Below are 14071 nucleotides of genomic sequence, written 5' to 3'. Positions count from 1 at the left end.
GCACTGTGAAGTGGTAGCCCAAACGTCAGTTCTTGAACACTAGTTCATATCATCCTCCAATGATAAAGAAAAGAGAATGGTATGATGCAAAGACTGACAAACACAAATTGTGCTGAATGAGCCACCAAGGGCGCATCAACCCAGTGGAGGTACCTTTTTCTTCATTTTTTTTATTGTCCAGCCATTCATATCAAGCACCTGTTCAGTGTTTGCATGTGCATATAGCACTTCCTTACTGTGACATCCTCATCTAGAGACCAGGACCTGTCTGCACCAGATATCGTCAGCTCCCATTGGTTATGATAACTGAGGTGGCCTTGTGTCCCTGCATCTGCTCCGCCTGCATCCTCACATGCGACGCCACATCATACTGGACTCCTCCGCACGTCAGGCCTGAGTAACTCCGCAGGCTCTCCGGGTCATACAGGTGCTCCAGGGAGTATCCAGTCAAAGCATAGGCTGCTTGCCTGTCCAGTGGCTGCCTCTCCTGGGCCTGATAGAGCAGTGGGCTCCCCTGGGGCTGTGGAGGGTGGGGGGACAGATCCGTCTGCATGTAGTCTTTGGTGAGGGAGAGACCGGACCTGGGGATCCCATCAGAGCTGGGGCTGCTGAGACGAGACAGAGACGCTGGGCTGGTTGTATTTTCGTCATTGTCGTGTGGGCCTAGCACCTTGACACTGTCCCGATGATGGAGGCGTTCTGACGGGAGGTCGATGCTGGGGGCTCCCGGGCCACGGCACACCACGCTGGGCATGGTGAGCTGGGAGTGGTGGGGTAGTGACGATGTAAAGCATGGGCTGTGAGCTTTGGCGAGCCCCGAGACGTCTAGCGGTGCCTTGTGTTGCTGCAGGCGGTTCTCTTCCTCTTTGATCATCTGCTGCGTGGCGCGAATAAGTGTCTCCATCTTGCTGGGCTCTCGAGGGGTTGGCCGGAAGTGGTCACCATGGTAACGCTCACCAGAATCACTGGTGGACCCACCTCCATCAGGTGAACTCACTACACTGTCTTCATCCCAGTGGCCCCGTCCTGTAAGGAGAGTTCAACGGCCACATTTCAAAACAGTGACATCAATGAATTACGTTGTGTTAATAAGTAATTTGATCCGTTCTGTCTGCATTTACAAAGTGTGTAAAAACTACTCACAACAGGAACTGTATCTTTTACTTGTTTCATATATTTTAAGCTCCAGTTGCTTAAACCACAAGTTCCCTGTGTATTGTGTGATGTTCTGCTTTAAATGTGTGTCCAACCATGGCCTGTTAGACCACAGTGGGGGGTTGTTTCCCTGTTTGAGGATGTGAAATGTGAAATAACTTGGCTTTCAACTGCAGGCAATTTTTGAACAGATGGTAGCAATCGGCACACTGGCAAGAGACGCCGTAAACAACTTAGCATCTCCCATAATAACATTTGGAAAACAGCTACCAGGAGAAGTTAGGCCAATGCTATTTTCAGAGACAGATGGTTGTGGTCTCAACCCTAACACCTCACCGTGAATGGCTCCATGGTAGGATGTGATTTCGTAGCCCTCGCTGTTCTCCGTGGATGATTTTGGCAGCGACAGCACAGAGCGTGTGGCATCCCACCACACCTCTCTTCCTGACTGGGGGGTACCGAGGAAGTAGCGGCCACTCTGGCATCGCACGCGGTCACAGGTGGTAGTGTGAGGATGTGTTTGGGCATGGGTGAGATCGTCCTCTGATAGACCCAGGCCGTAGCACAGGGAACCTGAGTCTGGATACAGTCGGTAGGCACAAGATGCCTCCGCAGCCTCACCAGGATCCAGCAGCTGAGGCGATGCAGAGTCTGTCAGCGGGCTCCCTCCCCACTGGCTGTCTTGGTCTGACTCTGAACGCTCTGGATTGAATGCTGAAAATTGCTGACAGAAGCAAGAGAAACACAGTTTGTAAACTTCTTTCAATCCGTTGGCCTGTGATTAGTCTGTTTCCTGGATTTAGCTCTATAAAACAGTCTGTTTATTACCTGTGGGTAGGGTGACACCCTGGATTTGGTCTTCACCTGGGTCAGACGTGACTTGGTGCTCTTCCTGTCTTCACTGTGACTGTCAGCATATGGGAAAGCTGGCTTGGTTGGGCTCATTTGGTCCAAAGACAGCTGCATGCCCTTATACTCAGTATCCCTTTTGACACAAACAAAATATATGTTAGAAAGAACAATAAAAGTTTGAAAGCATATTTATCCAGGTTGTGATATTTGAGCCATGCTAGCGTCTCTAAGAATGGCAATGTCGTTTAGTCATTGCTTTGGTCTGACACTGAAATATCTCAACGACAGTTGGATGGATTGCAATGAAAATTGGTACATACAATCACGTCTCCTCAGGATGAATTCTTAGAATTTTGAAAATATATCCTGACCAAGCAGGTCAAAATCTAAATGTGTCTAATTATTTGGTTTTATGACCAAATACCGGCAAAACTAATCTGTCAATCTCAGCTGTACTTGGGTGAATGAATGATGAGTGATTAAGGTTAGGATAGGTCGTTGGGCAACGAGTCTCGTTAGATTCTCAAAATTCTAGGGTTACCATATAGACACGTGTGTGTTCAGTGCTAATTAGCAAATGTTAGCATACTAACTCACTAAACTAAGATGGTAAAAAATAATACCTGCTCAACATCCATATGTTAGCATTGTTGGCATGCTGACATTAGCACAAGCGCAACCTCACAAAGCTGCTGGCAACAAAGCTGTTGACTCTTAATTTGATTTAAACAGAATGTATCTCAACTGCGCTCTAGTTAAAAAAAATGTCTGCTTCATTTTAGTGTCGATAGTTGAGTGCCTTGCTCAAGGACACTTTGAATGTTGTTGACGGGTAATAGTGAAAAAGTTCATCTTTCTCTCCAGGTTTTCACAATCAGTGAAAGTCCAGCTTCTCAACCATTTAGGCTAGCATTTTCCCCAAATAATCTGTGCACCTTCTTTCTTTCTTATACAGTCCCAGCAGTTGTGTTGCACCAATTCACATAATCAGTAATTAGTCTGCAGCAGACGTCTCGGCCAATATTGAACATAGATAACTACACAGACTTATTTTACAAACACACTTTTTATACCATGAGTGATGTGAGGACTATGAGAAGTGAAAACAACTTTTAAGATAAGTTCAAGAGATTAAGTCCTCCCTCTTCTGAGAAAAATAACAGACACCATGAACAAAGTTAATCATTCTTTTCTTCCGTACAACCATTGCCAGGACCCTGCCAGAAAGCAACTTGAGTACAGTAAATAAGCGCACACAGAAACATTCATGTACACCATCACTGCACTGAACCTTCTCTGCGAGCATCTCATGTAAAAATATGTTTTTCATATAATGTAGGTGGCTTTTCACTTGTTTATGTGCGTGCAGTTTGTGCACCATCTTTGACATTTTAACCCACTGTCCTGCGACTGAACTCAAGTGTCGCTGTCGAGGGAGTGAAAAGGCTCCTGTGTCAAGTGTTCAGCAAACATGAGCCTATTCTTAACTTATCACATCAACAGTATGTAATAGCAGCTGCCTGGCATTTTAAACCCTGTGGCCCATCCCTGACCCTGCACAGCCAGCCTCTTCAATATGACGCTAAATATGACCCATTCTTTATGTACAACACCTTCGGGGAAAGGCTGTGTTTGGATAGCCAGTACACAGTGTGAGTGTTATTTGCTCTTGCAGGTATAGTTGCAGTGGCTGGTTCTGCATCCTATCTGTGCCCTGGATGACTTATGTCTGAGCCAATAATGTTGGGCCTTTGTGCAAACTCAGCTGTGTTAGCCGAATTCCACCTCAGGGTCAATGTCAGAGCACCTCATGTCTGAAATACGCCACCAGCCAACCTCCAAACATGATTTATTAATGGATTCTTGTTGGGTAAAAACACTGTTGAGGCAAGGTGATTGAATTGTTGTTTTTTAATGTAGATGCCATTTTTGTGCTCTCGCTGCATGTTAGCCTTTGGATGCTTCTGTTTAAGAGCTAATTATGCGATTGCAAATTCACATTTGTCATTTTAATGTAGTTACTTTGTTTTCTCCTTGCTGCATCGGAAAAATCAATACGTAGAGTGCAGCCATATGCAGGCACGCACGTACAGAGACTGACACAAACACCCCATTACACACACAAAAGGACACATGCACACACGCACACACTCTCTCTCTCACACACACACACACACACACACACACACACACACACACACACACACACACACACACACACACACACACACACACACACACACACACACGCACACACACACACACACAGAAAAGCCACATGTGGATCAACCAAACTTAACGAGGAAAATACAACATGTGCTACAGCTATGAGATAGCTATTGATTCCTAGTTCACCGTTTGATCGATTTTGCTTTCCTTAGACTGTAGATCGATGGTGACAGTAGAGGTTTTTTTGATGGGGTTGAACCCTGGTGTTTGTCTTGCTGTCTCAAAGGGCCTTAGTGTGCTTTGTGCTCTCATAACACACAACTGCCTGAGCCCTGCAGCCGCAGTATTTGGTGGATTTGTATAGAGAGGCTACAGAGGGATAAGGAGAAGGATTTCTCCAAGAGACAAAGACCCATCATATCACAGAGTAAGCTTGAAGCATGGATCATAAGGGTGCATGATGTGATTTTACTTAATCTAGTTAAATAACCAATGCTCCTCCCTCTGCAAACACCATTAAAAATGCAACGGCTTTTAGCCCAGCATAGCTGCTTAAACCTTATGTTACTATGTGTAGGTAGCTGTGAGTTTAGGGATTCCAGTCCAGAATGCTGTAAATGTGACAACTTAACAACTGAAATGCATAATTCATAATTACAAATGAAAAATTCCAACCAATGTGTATGCATTAATGATCCTCCCTTTTCCATGAACAAAGCATTATGAATAGTTTTATCTTTTATTCTTAAATCAATTTGTTTCTTAAGAGCAGCTCTCTTGAGAAAAGTTTCTCTCTGGTTTTAGGATTGGAATATTAAGTGAGACTTACGTGAGGACATAGTTGACGCTGACTATACAGTGGGGTCTTGAGGACCGGCTGTTATGGACGATCGTGGCGTAACTCTGAACCCAGACCCAGCCGCCGTGCTTGGCCAGGAAACGATAATACTTGGTTGTGACTTGGCCTTTAACCAGTACTGAAGGAGATAAAAGAATCAGACAGAAGACAGAGATTAACGTACTTGACAGTGTGTGTGTGTGTGTGTGTATGTGTGTGTGTGTGTGTGTGTGCGCGTGCGTGCGTGTGTGTGTGTGTGTGTGTGTGTGTGTGTGTGTGTGTGCGTGTGTGCGTGTGTGTGTGTGTGTGTGTGTGTGTGTGTGTGCGTCTGTGTGTGTGTGTGTGTGTGTGTGTGTGTGTGTGCGTGTGTGTCTGAGCAGTTAGTGTAACAAAAGAAGGTCAGCCTGTTGTAAAAGCATAATAGCGCAGGTTTTTAACTCACAGAGGTGGTGTGCGCAGCGGAGGTGGAAGATGTCACAGCTGTGGACGTGATGGTACAGGGTTTTCTCTATCAGGTCCTGGGGCTCATAACCTGTTAGCTCTGCTACCCTGGAGAGGAATTAATCAAATTAAAGTTGTTTTTTAAAAATGTGGAGTGATCCAGGGATATTTCAGATTACTTTGCTTTGTGTGTGTGGTTACAGGCCCATGATTTATTCTGGGAGAACTAGTTGAAGCTTCTTAATGAAAAATGTATATGGCAGCAAACTGGCTGTGTGGGTCTACCTGGAGTCCAGGAAGATGAGCTTCATGTCCAAACTGGCTCTGAACATAAACATATTACTGTGCAATTTGATCTCAGTCACAGCGCTGGGCGGCAGGGAGTGACCCACAGCCACCAAACCCACGTTCTGGTAGCAGCCCTCAAATGGAGACATGTCCAAACTGTACTGACGGATTTTCAGGTAGCCACTGCAGTGGATCACCTGTGGTGGAGCAGATAAACAATGACAGAAACTAAGATCAAAATGAAATATCTACATATAAGAAAATCCAGACGTGCCTTTCTAAAAATAAGTCTAGTTATTTATATAACACGATTAAGGCTGCATCATTTATATGCTCACAGGGAATATTTAATTATTACTGAAACAATAATATAGAAATAAAAAGCATACTGAAAATCCTCATCAGCCACATTAACACTATCTTCTTTTTCTTATACACAAATCAAGATAATGTTTCTCTCCATTTGTCATTAAATGAATGAATGTATTACTCTTGCAGTGTGATTTTGTTAATTATTAAGTAGTTCATTAAATGCCAGCTGCCTACCTTGTATCCGCCACTGGTGAGGCCTGCGTTTCTTTTTGCCAGGACACATTTCATCCGCAAAAAGAAAGAGCGTTCGGCTTCAAATTCTGAAGGAAAGAAAGTTTTTAACGGGGCGATTATAAAATCAGAGACAACTCAGAAACTGTCACAGAAGGCAGCAAATTCACGTCTAGCTATTTTAAAATTGTAGCCCTCCATCACTATGATAATAAGCAATAACAAAATAAATGCCATTTGTGTTCCATAAAAAAACCCCAGGTACATGGGAAAATATAAAGCGATTTTACTACATAAACGCGTCATACATGAATACGACGTCGCATTTCTTTAAGCCTATACGCACATTGGTGCAGTTACCTGTGTATTGACACATGTCCGTTGCATTTAATCGCTTGTTGCTTATTCTAATCACAGTAAGTTGTAAATGAATTGCAAATAGACGAAATATATTTAGAAGGCTTCCGAGAGGAAATGTGTTTTACCTTGGACGAAGTGTGAGTGATATGGCTGATGAGGCGTCAGAACAGCTGTCATCTCGTCGTGGTCGGCAGGATGGACATATTCATAAATACTGTTCCCAGTCAACTCTACCTGTTGAGAGTAACTCATGTAATTAACAGGTTAAGACTGTGGTGGACTCTGATGATTTAAATTGCAAAAGCAGTGTCAACTCGTCTCAGTTTGTATTACATTTGCATAGTTAGAATGCAATAATAATAATAATAAAAAAGGATCTGTAATAATATGATTGAGTAAATACGATTGTACAAACGGACCTGAGACAGTCCTAAATGAACCGACGCTGTCTCTGAGATGTACATTATTTTCCCATCTGGAGCCACAACAAAGATGAATCCGTCCAACGTCTGAAAATAAAGGACAGGCCACAGTTACCTCTTCCTTCCGTACCACCATATTCCTCTCTTGCAAATAAATGGAAGTTAATCATGCCGCTAATAATGATAATAATAATAATAATAATAATATACCTGCAGTAAATGAGATCCCAGTTCTCGTCCAATATTGTCCAAAGATCGTGTTCGACTTGTATGACCCCAAGCCTCACCCAAACCTGGAGAGAATGAAATAATGTTGTTTGGCTGATGTGTGACATTATAATTATATATATGAAAAATATATATATTAGTTGCATAAATGTACATTATAATTATAATGATAATAATAATTAATATTATTGTTATTATTATTATTAAAATAATTATTAAAGTATTTCTGATACTGATTATTATGACAATAAGGTTACTAAAAGGGCAGAACTCACTACACACACACACACGCACGCACGCACACACACACACACACACACACACACACACACACACACACACACACACACACACACACACACACACACACACACACACACACACACACACACACACACATAAATCAGAGGCGTGCCTTTTTAGTGTTAAAGCATTTACAGTGTCCCTTCCTGTCTGTCACATGTTGTACAGGCCGAAGACATGAACCTCGATAATCTGTTGGTGTTGGATGCACAGACGATGAGCAACAGCTGCAATATAGACTTTCAATCTGGAGGGACGACAGAAATATCAGGGTGCTATTCGAATTATTCATGGTGCTCCAGGAATTATGCTTTTATTATTAGTATTGTTGTTATTCTCATTATTATTATTATATATAATATATGTATTTATGTATTATTATAAGTTAAATTGGAATGCCTCCCTCCCCAAACTTAACCACATATGTGTCCATCTTTTAGATTTGTGGTCAAATAAATCTCTCAGTGTGGAGGCCACTATTTTCAGTGTAAATGGAACAAAGCAAGCAATGCTGCCCATTGAAATTCATTCAGATTCATGAAAAAATCTCAGGGATCATCTATAAATTAGCTGCTGCTATAAATGGAAATGAAAATAAAAAAACGGTCTGTGGTGTGGGACATATCAACCCCATCAGATGAGAGGATGTAGTAAAAGGACCTGCACCAAAATAAAGATGTTTTGGGCGGATGGATACATAATGTTAATTTTTTTTGTTTTAAAAAAATATATCATTTGTGTTATATGTTTTTAATGTATATGTTACGGCATCAACCTATGAATGTCTGTTACTACATGGCAGTAGAAACGTGCAGATTCTGATCAGATGTCATGGGAGATTATTAGTAGCATGTTTCTAACACAAGAGAGGCTGTGTAAGATTGTGTGTGCCTCCTGCTTACATGAATTTAGGTGAATAGGAGCCGTGCAGGCTCTTTTTGTTTTATAATTGCTTCGTCTTGTCCTCGGTCACGCAGACACAGAAGCCTGCAGAGACCCGTATTAACGATGGTGGCAGATCGTCTCCAGACACACTGAATTAAAAACGACCATAATCCATTTGTAAAGACTCCCTGCAGATCGGGACAAAAAAGAATGTCCCTATAATATTCATTTATGCTTAAAGTGGGTCTGTTAACCCGGATATATTAACAACATCCTATTTACATTTAATTGTATTTCATTTTATAGTTTTTTTCCCTCACTGCTACTGAAGGGATTTCTGATATTAGTTAGGCTATAGTCTTTTTTTTTTGTAGAGTAACACGAATCAACTATAACATTTTTTAAATCGTGGAAATAGTTATGAATTATAACAGACTATTGTTGAATATCGTTTTCTTTTATATTAGGCCTATAATATAATAATAATAATATAGGCCCATCTTAAATCGTGCTTTTTATCTCTCATAGGCCCTTGTAGCTTTCTTTCTGGTTTCGCTCACCCTGGGGGAAAACAATTCTCATCTTCAGGTAACTCGTTGTCAGTCTTATTATGGAGGCTTTGTCCAGCTGAGAAGTGATGGCCGACGGTAAAGGCAACATTTTGGCCAGTTCATAAAATTCACTGTTCTCCTTTTCCCGTCTAGTCCTTGCGGCCGTTTTGGATTTTTCCTTCATCTCGGCGCCGTGTCACTGTATCCTTCCGTGTCTGAGGCGGCGGTCATTCAAATCAGCACTTTCACTGATTTCTCTTCACTTTGACTCATTTTCATGAGTTATATCAATTAAGAAAGAAAAAATATTCTGGAGTTTCTGAATCCACAAAGAGAAGTGGGAATATCCCTGGTCCTCCCGATGGCGGTCAGTGACACTTCAACTGCTTGGAGTTAAACATCCACGGAGCTGCTGCTGAATATCATCCATGACCTGCAAGACACAGAGAAAAGAACAGTTTTTGCCACGTGCATCAGGAAAAGCACCGTTTCATGTTGATTTACAGACGCAAACGTTTAAAGCCAGACATGACGCAACCACACTGTCTCAAGTTATTTTAATTTAAGCATGATGCAGGCCTGCATATCAGATGGAGATGACTCTGGGGGAAAAAAACAATGCTACAGATTAATTTACTCACAAAGCATCAAGTCATCTATAAAAAAACAAACAAAGTCTGATCAAATAAGATTTCCAACCTGGATATTCACGGCGTTTAACAGCAGCATCACAGCAGCAACAATTACCACAACATAATAACACAACAATATAATAATAACAACAACTACAGCAGTAGAAAATGTGCAATAAGTCACAATAACATTGGAAATTCATTACAAACATTGGATTAATTCAAGTTCCTGCAGTATAATAATACGTTACAACGTTTCACATTTATAAAACAAGCACACGGCCAGTAGAGTGAAATAATTCTGCATTTTCGGCTGCTTCAGTGATGGAACCAGGCCTCTCATTGCTAATCACTGCAGTAGTATCGAGGAAATGTCATTTGCTCCAGTTCCTGAAACGCGTGTAGCTGCGTTGGGAAACACATAATCTCACCTCGCTGGACGATATGAATTTTCAATAGTTTTAAGAAAATATATATTTTTAACATCCAGTAAACTGGCGGATTCGTTAAGACATATATATTGTTTGCAGTGTTCCTACCCGCGCTGAGATGCACTGTATATTTCCCTGCATCTGAATCGATCCTGTGGCCTTACAGGCAGCCTGCTGGGAATTTCACCTGTCCTGAACCGGGTTCACCAGTCGTCCCAGTTAAGTTTGGTCTCAGCTCCTCCTGGATTTCCACCTGGAAAGGCGAACGGGCCGTGCGCTGCATACACCTCTCCAAATTATAAGGACGCGCAACGAGTGGCATTCGTGCCCAACAAGCCTTCTCTCCTCAACTATCTCAATGTCTCTCTCTGGAGCTGCCTGGGACCCGCCCACCGTGTGCCTACCTCGCTCTGATTGGATGGAAGCCCTGGAAGCTATTTCATGATTGGGCTTGATACAGCAAGGTATGCGCGGCACTTGGCCGTGCCAGAAGTGAGCTTAGATGTGATCTTGTTGTGTTTTTATGATTAGCGTGGAGATCACGGATCAAACTGAAATAAATGGATAAATCCGCATAAAATAGCACAGCAAGGGAATGATCTACAGGTGATGGGCTAAATAAAAACAAGACATTCAGTTGGGGCTTATTTGAAGGAAAATATCCAGAATAAATCAAAAATCGTTTTTTTTCAACCAGAAATAAAACAATAATTCATGTACATAAATCAGACAAGCTTCAAGCATTTTCCACCTGTTTTTCACCACATGAGTTTTCTATTCATATGATATCGACATAAATGGAATATAAATTGGAGTATGATATTTTTTTGCTGACCAAAATGCATTTACTCAAATGTTTGATGAAACAGGCTACGGATAACAGGCGATAGCAATAATACTTATCTCTCTCTATATATATTTAATTACACTGAGCCACTCAGCTGACCAAAACATGGCCCCGTTAGTCACTACACTAAATAAATATAAATAATTAATATTTCCCTTCTTGTCTGGTGAATTGGCCCTCCGGATTCAGAACCTTTTGTTTGCTGGTTATTCTTAAACATGGGGAAACTACTAAAGCAGAGGCACATGCTCTTAAGTGTGTTCTATTTATTGTTAAACTTTAAATTTTAAATTGAAATCTAGATTTGAGATGCATTATTTTTTTGTGTGCACGGAAACCACTTGACTTGATATTCTAACGTTCCCTATCATCAGCTCAAACCGGTTTGTCTTGATATTTCCTAACTTGGATTTTCTATTTTGGAAAAGCCAAATGCAAAACAGTTTACACCTGGCTGAGAGAGCAGTACGTGCACGTCATTCAATAGTTTGATGTTCGTCAAACACGTTTATCTGAGGATTAATTTCCATGGTGTGAATCAGATGAGAGCGCCGCGGCGCATGTAGTTTTTTAATTAGGCACCGGGCGCTCAGATGGAGAGGGCTGGTTAGAGCAGCGGGCGCGGTGACGGGGGCGCGGACGCATGGCGGTGAGCTCATTACGCACATAATTAGCCCTTAAATTGGTGCTGCATCCTGCCATAATTGGAGATTCTCCAGTAACAGATATGTCTCCTGTGTGTGTGTTTGTGTGTGTGTGTGTGTGTGTGTGTGTGTGTGTGTGTGTGTGTGTGTGTGTGTGTGTGTGTGTGTGTGTGAGTGTGTTTGTGTGTGTGTGTGTGTGTGTGTGTGTGTGTGTGTGTGTGTGTGTGTGTGTGTGTGTGAGTGCGAGTGAAATGTGTATCTTATTGGTGTATGTTGGACTCAAAATTAGCCTTACAATGCTGTACCTTTCTATAAAACAAGAAATTGGCAATTAGAGGACAGCCGCAGATGCTGACTGGTGCTCAGGTTCGTCCTTTAAAGAAAACGTATCCCTGCCTCCTTCACATCTGATGTTTTCTATCAAGTCTTTGGACATAACACAAGCTTGGATCTGCTCCATGTCTCTCTCTGTGACGAATGCCTCATCACTTGATCTAATTTCCTTCACACGTTTTACACAGTCTCCCATAGGTCAAAGGTCACCGCGGTTTATTAGCTTTGTAAATCCTTCTCCAGCTCTCTTGTCACATTTGGTGCTTCTATTATTATAACCCATTTCCATGTGTATGCAAACAAAACAGTCTTACAAATAAACTAGAATTCACCGGGCTTAAGGCAGCTTTGTATCATCAGTGCCCCCTCTGCAGTGATTGATTGGCAAGTTCTCAGAGGCTATGAGCTCTGAGCGGCTGGTAGAAGATTTACCCTGCCCGGACATCCTGTTAATGCCCCACCACAGGCTGCCACAACATGGGGAGCTCGCTTTGCTGTCCTTCCAACCCCTCCCTCCCTCGACACTCGAGTCTCAACCGTCTTTCCATTTTTATTGTGTTTTTACAAATCACGATTCTCGGTGGGAAGCCGGGCCTGAAATTCTCCCCATGAAAAAAAAAGCAATGGGAGGGAGCAGGTTAGTGAAGGTTATTTAGGGAAAGGATTCAAAGAAAACGTGGGAAGGAGGTGAACGGATGAAAGTGTCAGTAGTTCTCAATGACAAACATGGTGCAACATTTACTTTAATGTGCTGGGTTTAATGAATTAGTTTCTGTTTTATGATCTGGGTCAGTGATTGAGCATGGTGCCCTTGAGCAAAGCACTTAAAGGCTTTAAACAGAAACATATTTTTCACTCACCTCTATTGGCATCCTGCCAAGCAGGTTGAAGAGTCAAGATTCAGTACTCTATTATCTTCTTTCAATACTTGCCATTTCAATGTAGCTGATGAATTTGTCCGGTTGAGCTAAAGAAAAACGAGAAAAAACTCGGGTAACAGTCGTTTCTCAAATGGCTGGTTTAAACACTGGATCAAAATAGATTCAGCAGAACCAGAGATATCATATTTTTTAATCAAGAGATTTATCATCCCCAAAACCTGGCGCCTACAATAACCTCAACTTTGCCGCTGACAGTTCGATCTCATATTCTGGTATATAAGTAGCAGCTAATTGAGCCCAGAGCGGCCAGCATCATGCTGAGATGAGGAGCGGTCGACAGCAGTCTGGTAACCTCAAATCTTTCTAATTCTACACTTTTTTTCGCTCTCAAATTTAAAGTCCTCAGACCCCACCGTTGTATACCCAAGTGACATTACTTGAGGCAAGTTATTAGACTTTTTCCCAGCTCCCAGAAAAGGCTTTACTGGTTTCACATAAGCAGAAGCACTTTTAAAAAAAACTGATGGAGTTCTTCTTTTAAATTCTTCCAAAACAAAACACAAACATGTCTTTCCAGAAAAGTTTTACCATTTGAAAATGGGCCACCAAAAAATATTGCATTCATGAACAAAATCAAACTCAGTAGACATACAATCAGCCAACATGGAAATTCTAATAATATTTATGTGATCAAGAATAATCTTTGTCTTTTTTTGCATTAAACATTTGATTGCTGCTTGATAACTGATTGCCAGGTTTATTTGTCAATAAGAACAGTCCCCGCTCCAAACTACAGTACCACAGAACGACAACCGTCTCTACTAAGATTCAAATCTTTGCAAATTGCTGCTGTCTTGTGTATTGAAAACATTTCCTAGAAAATAGGTAAAAACCCATACATCATGAAACTGGTTTTGTCGGTTTAAAGATTTGACATAGGGACATGGAGCTGACCACAAGTGACTTTACTGCACCATGTCTTCAATGGAGTTTAATTTGTCGGTGGACCTATACTGTATATGCTGCCATGGAGATGCACCTCTGTATATGTAACCTCTCCTCCACTTGCTCATTCCCTCATATCTCCTCTCTTATACACTCACGATAACTTCACCGTGGACTCTTATGCCGCCAGTACAAATTCGAATAACCTGATTAGATCGTATATACTGGGAATGAGAGTAATGGGAGACATATAGTGTCTATATGTGGAGGAGAAAAGATGGTAGGGTAAAAATCACAAGATATTGTGGACACGATAACAAGAT

General features: G+C 41.8%; 1 protein-coding gene across 1 annotated transcript; it reads right to left on the bottom strand.

Moving 5' to 3' along the window:
* Positions 1 to 283: 283 nt before the first annotated feature.
* On the bottom strand, positions 284 to 9219 carry LOC310962233 (single-minded homolog 1-like; the record flags this gene model as incomplete). The annotated part of the gene is made up of 11 exons (XM_083934622.1): positions 284 to 1026; positions 1492 to 1879; positions 1984 to 2140; positions 5006 to 5153; positions 5457 to 5563; positions 5741 to 5940; positions 6290 to 6375; positions 6772 to 6880; positions 7066 to 7155; positions 7279 to 7361; positions 9045 to 9219. 11 exons carry the CDS (start codon positions 9217 to 9219, stop codon positions 284 to 286), a joined length of 2286 nt encoding a protein of 761 aa, XP_083790748.1.
* Positions 9220 to 14071: the final 4852 nt, after the last annotated feature.

Source organism: Echiichthys vipera (assembly GCF_963691815.1).
Source record: "Echiichthys vipera genome assembly, chromosome: 19".
Classification (NCBI taxonomy): Eukaryota; Metazoa; Chordata; class Actinopteri; order Perciformes; family Trachinidae; genus Echiichthys; species Echiichthys vipera.
Note: the sequence above shows the minus strand (reverse complement) of the source record. Positions and strands in the feature narration are given on the sequence as shown.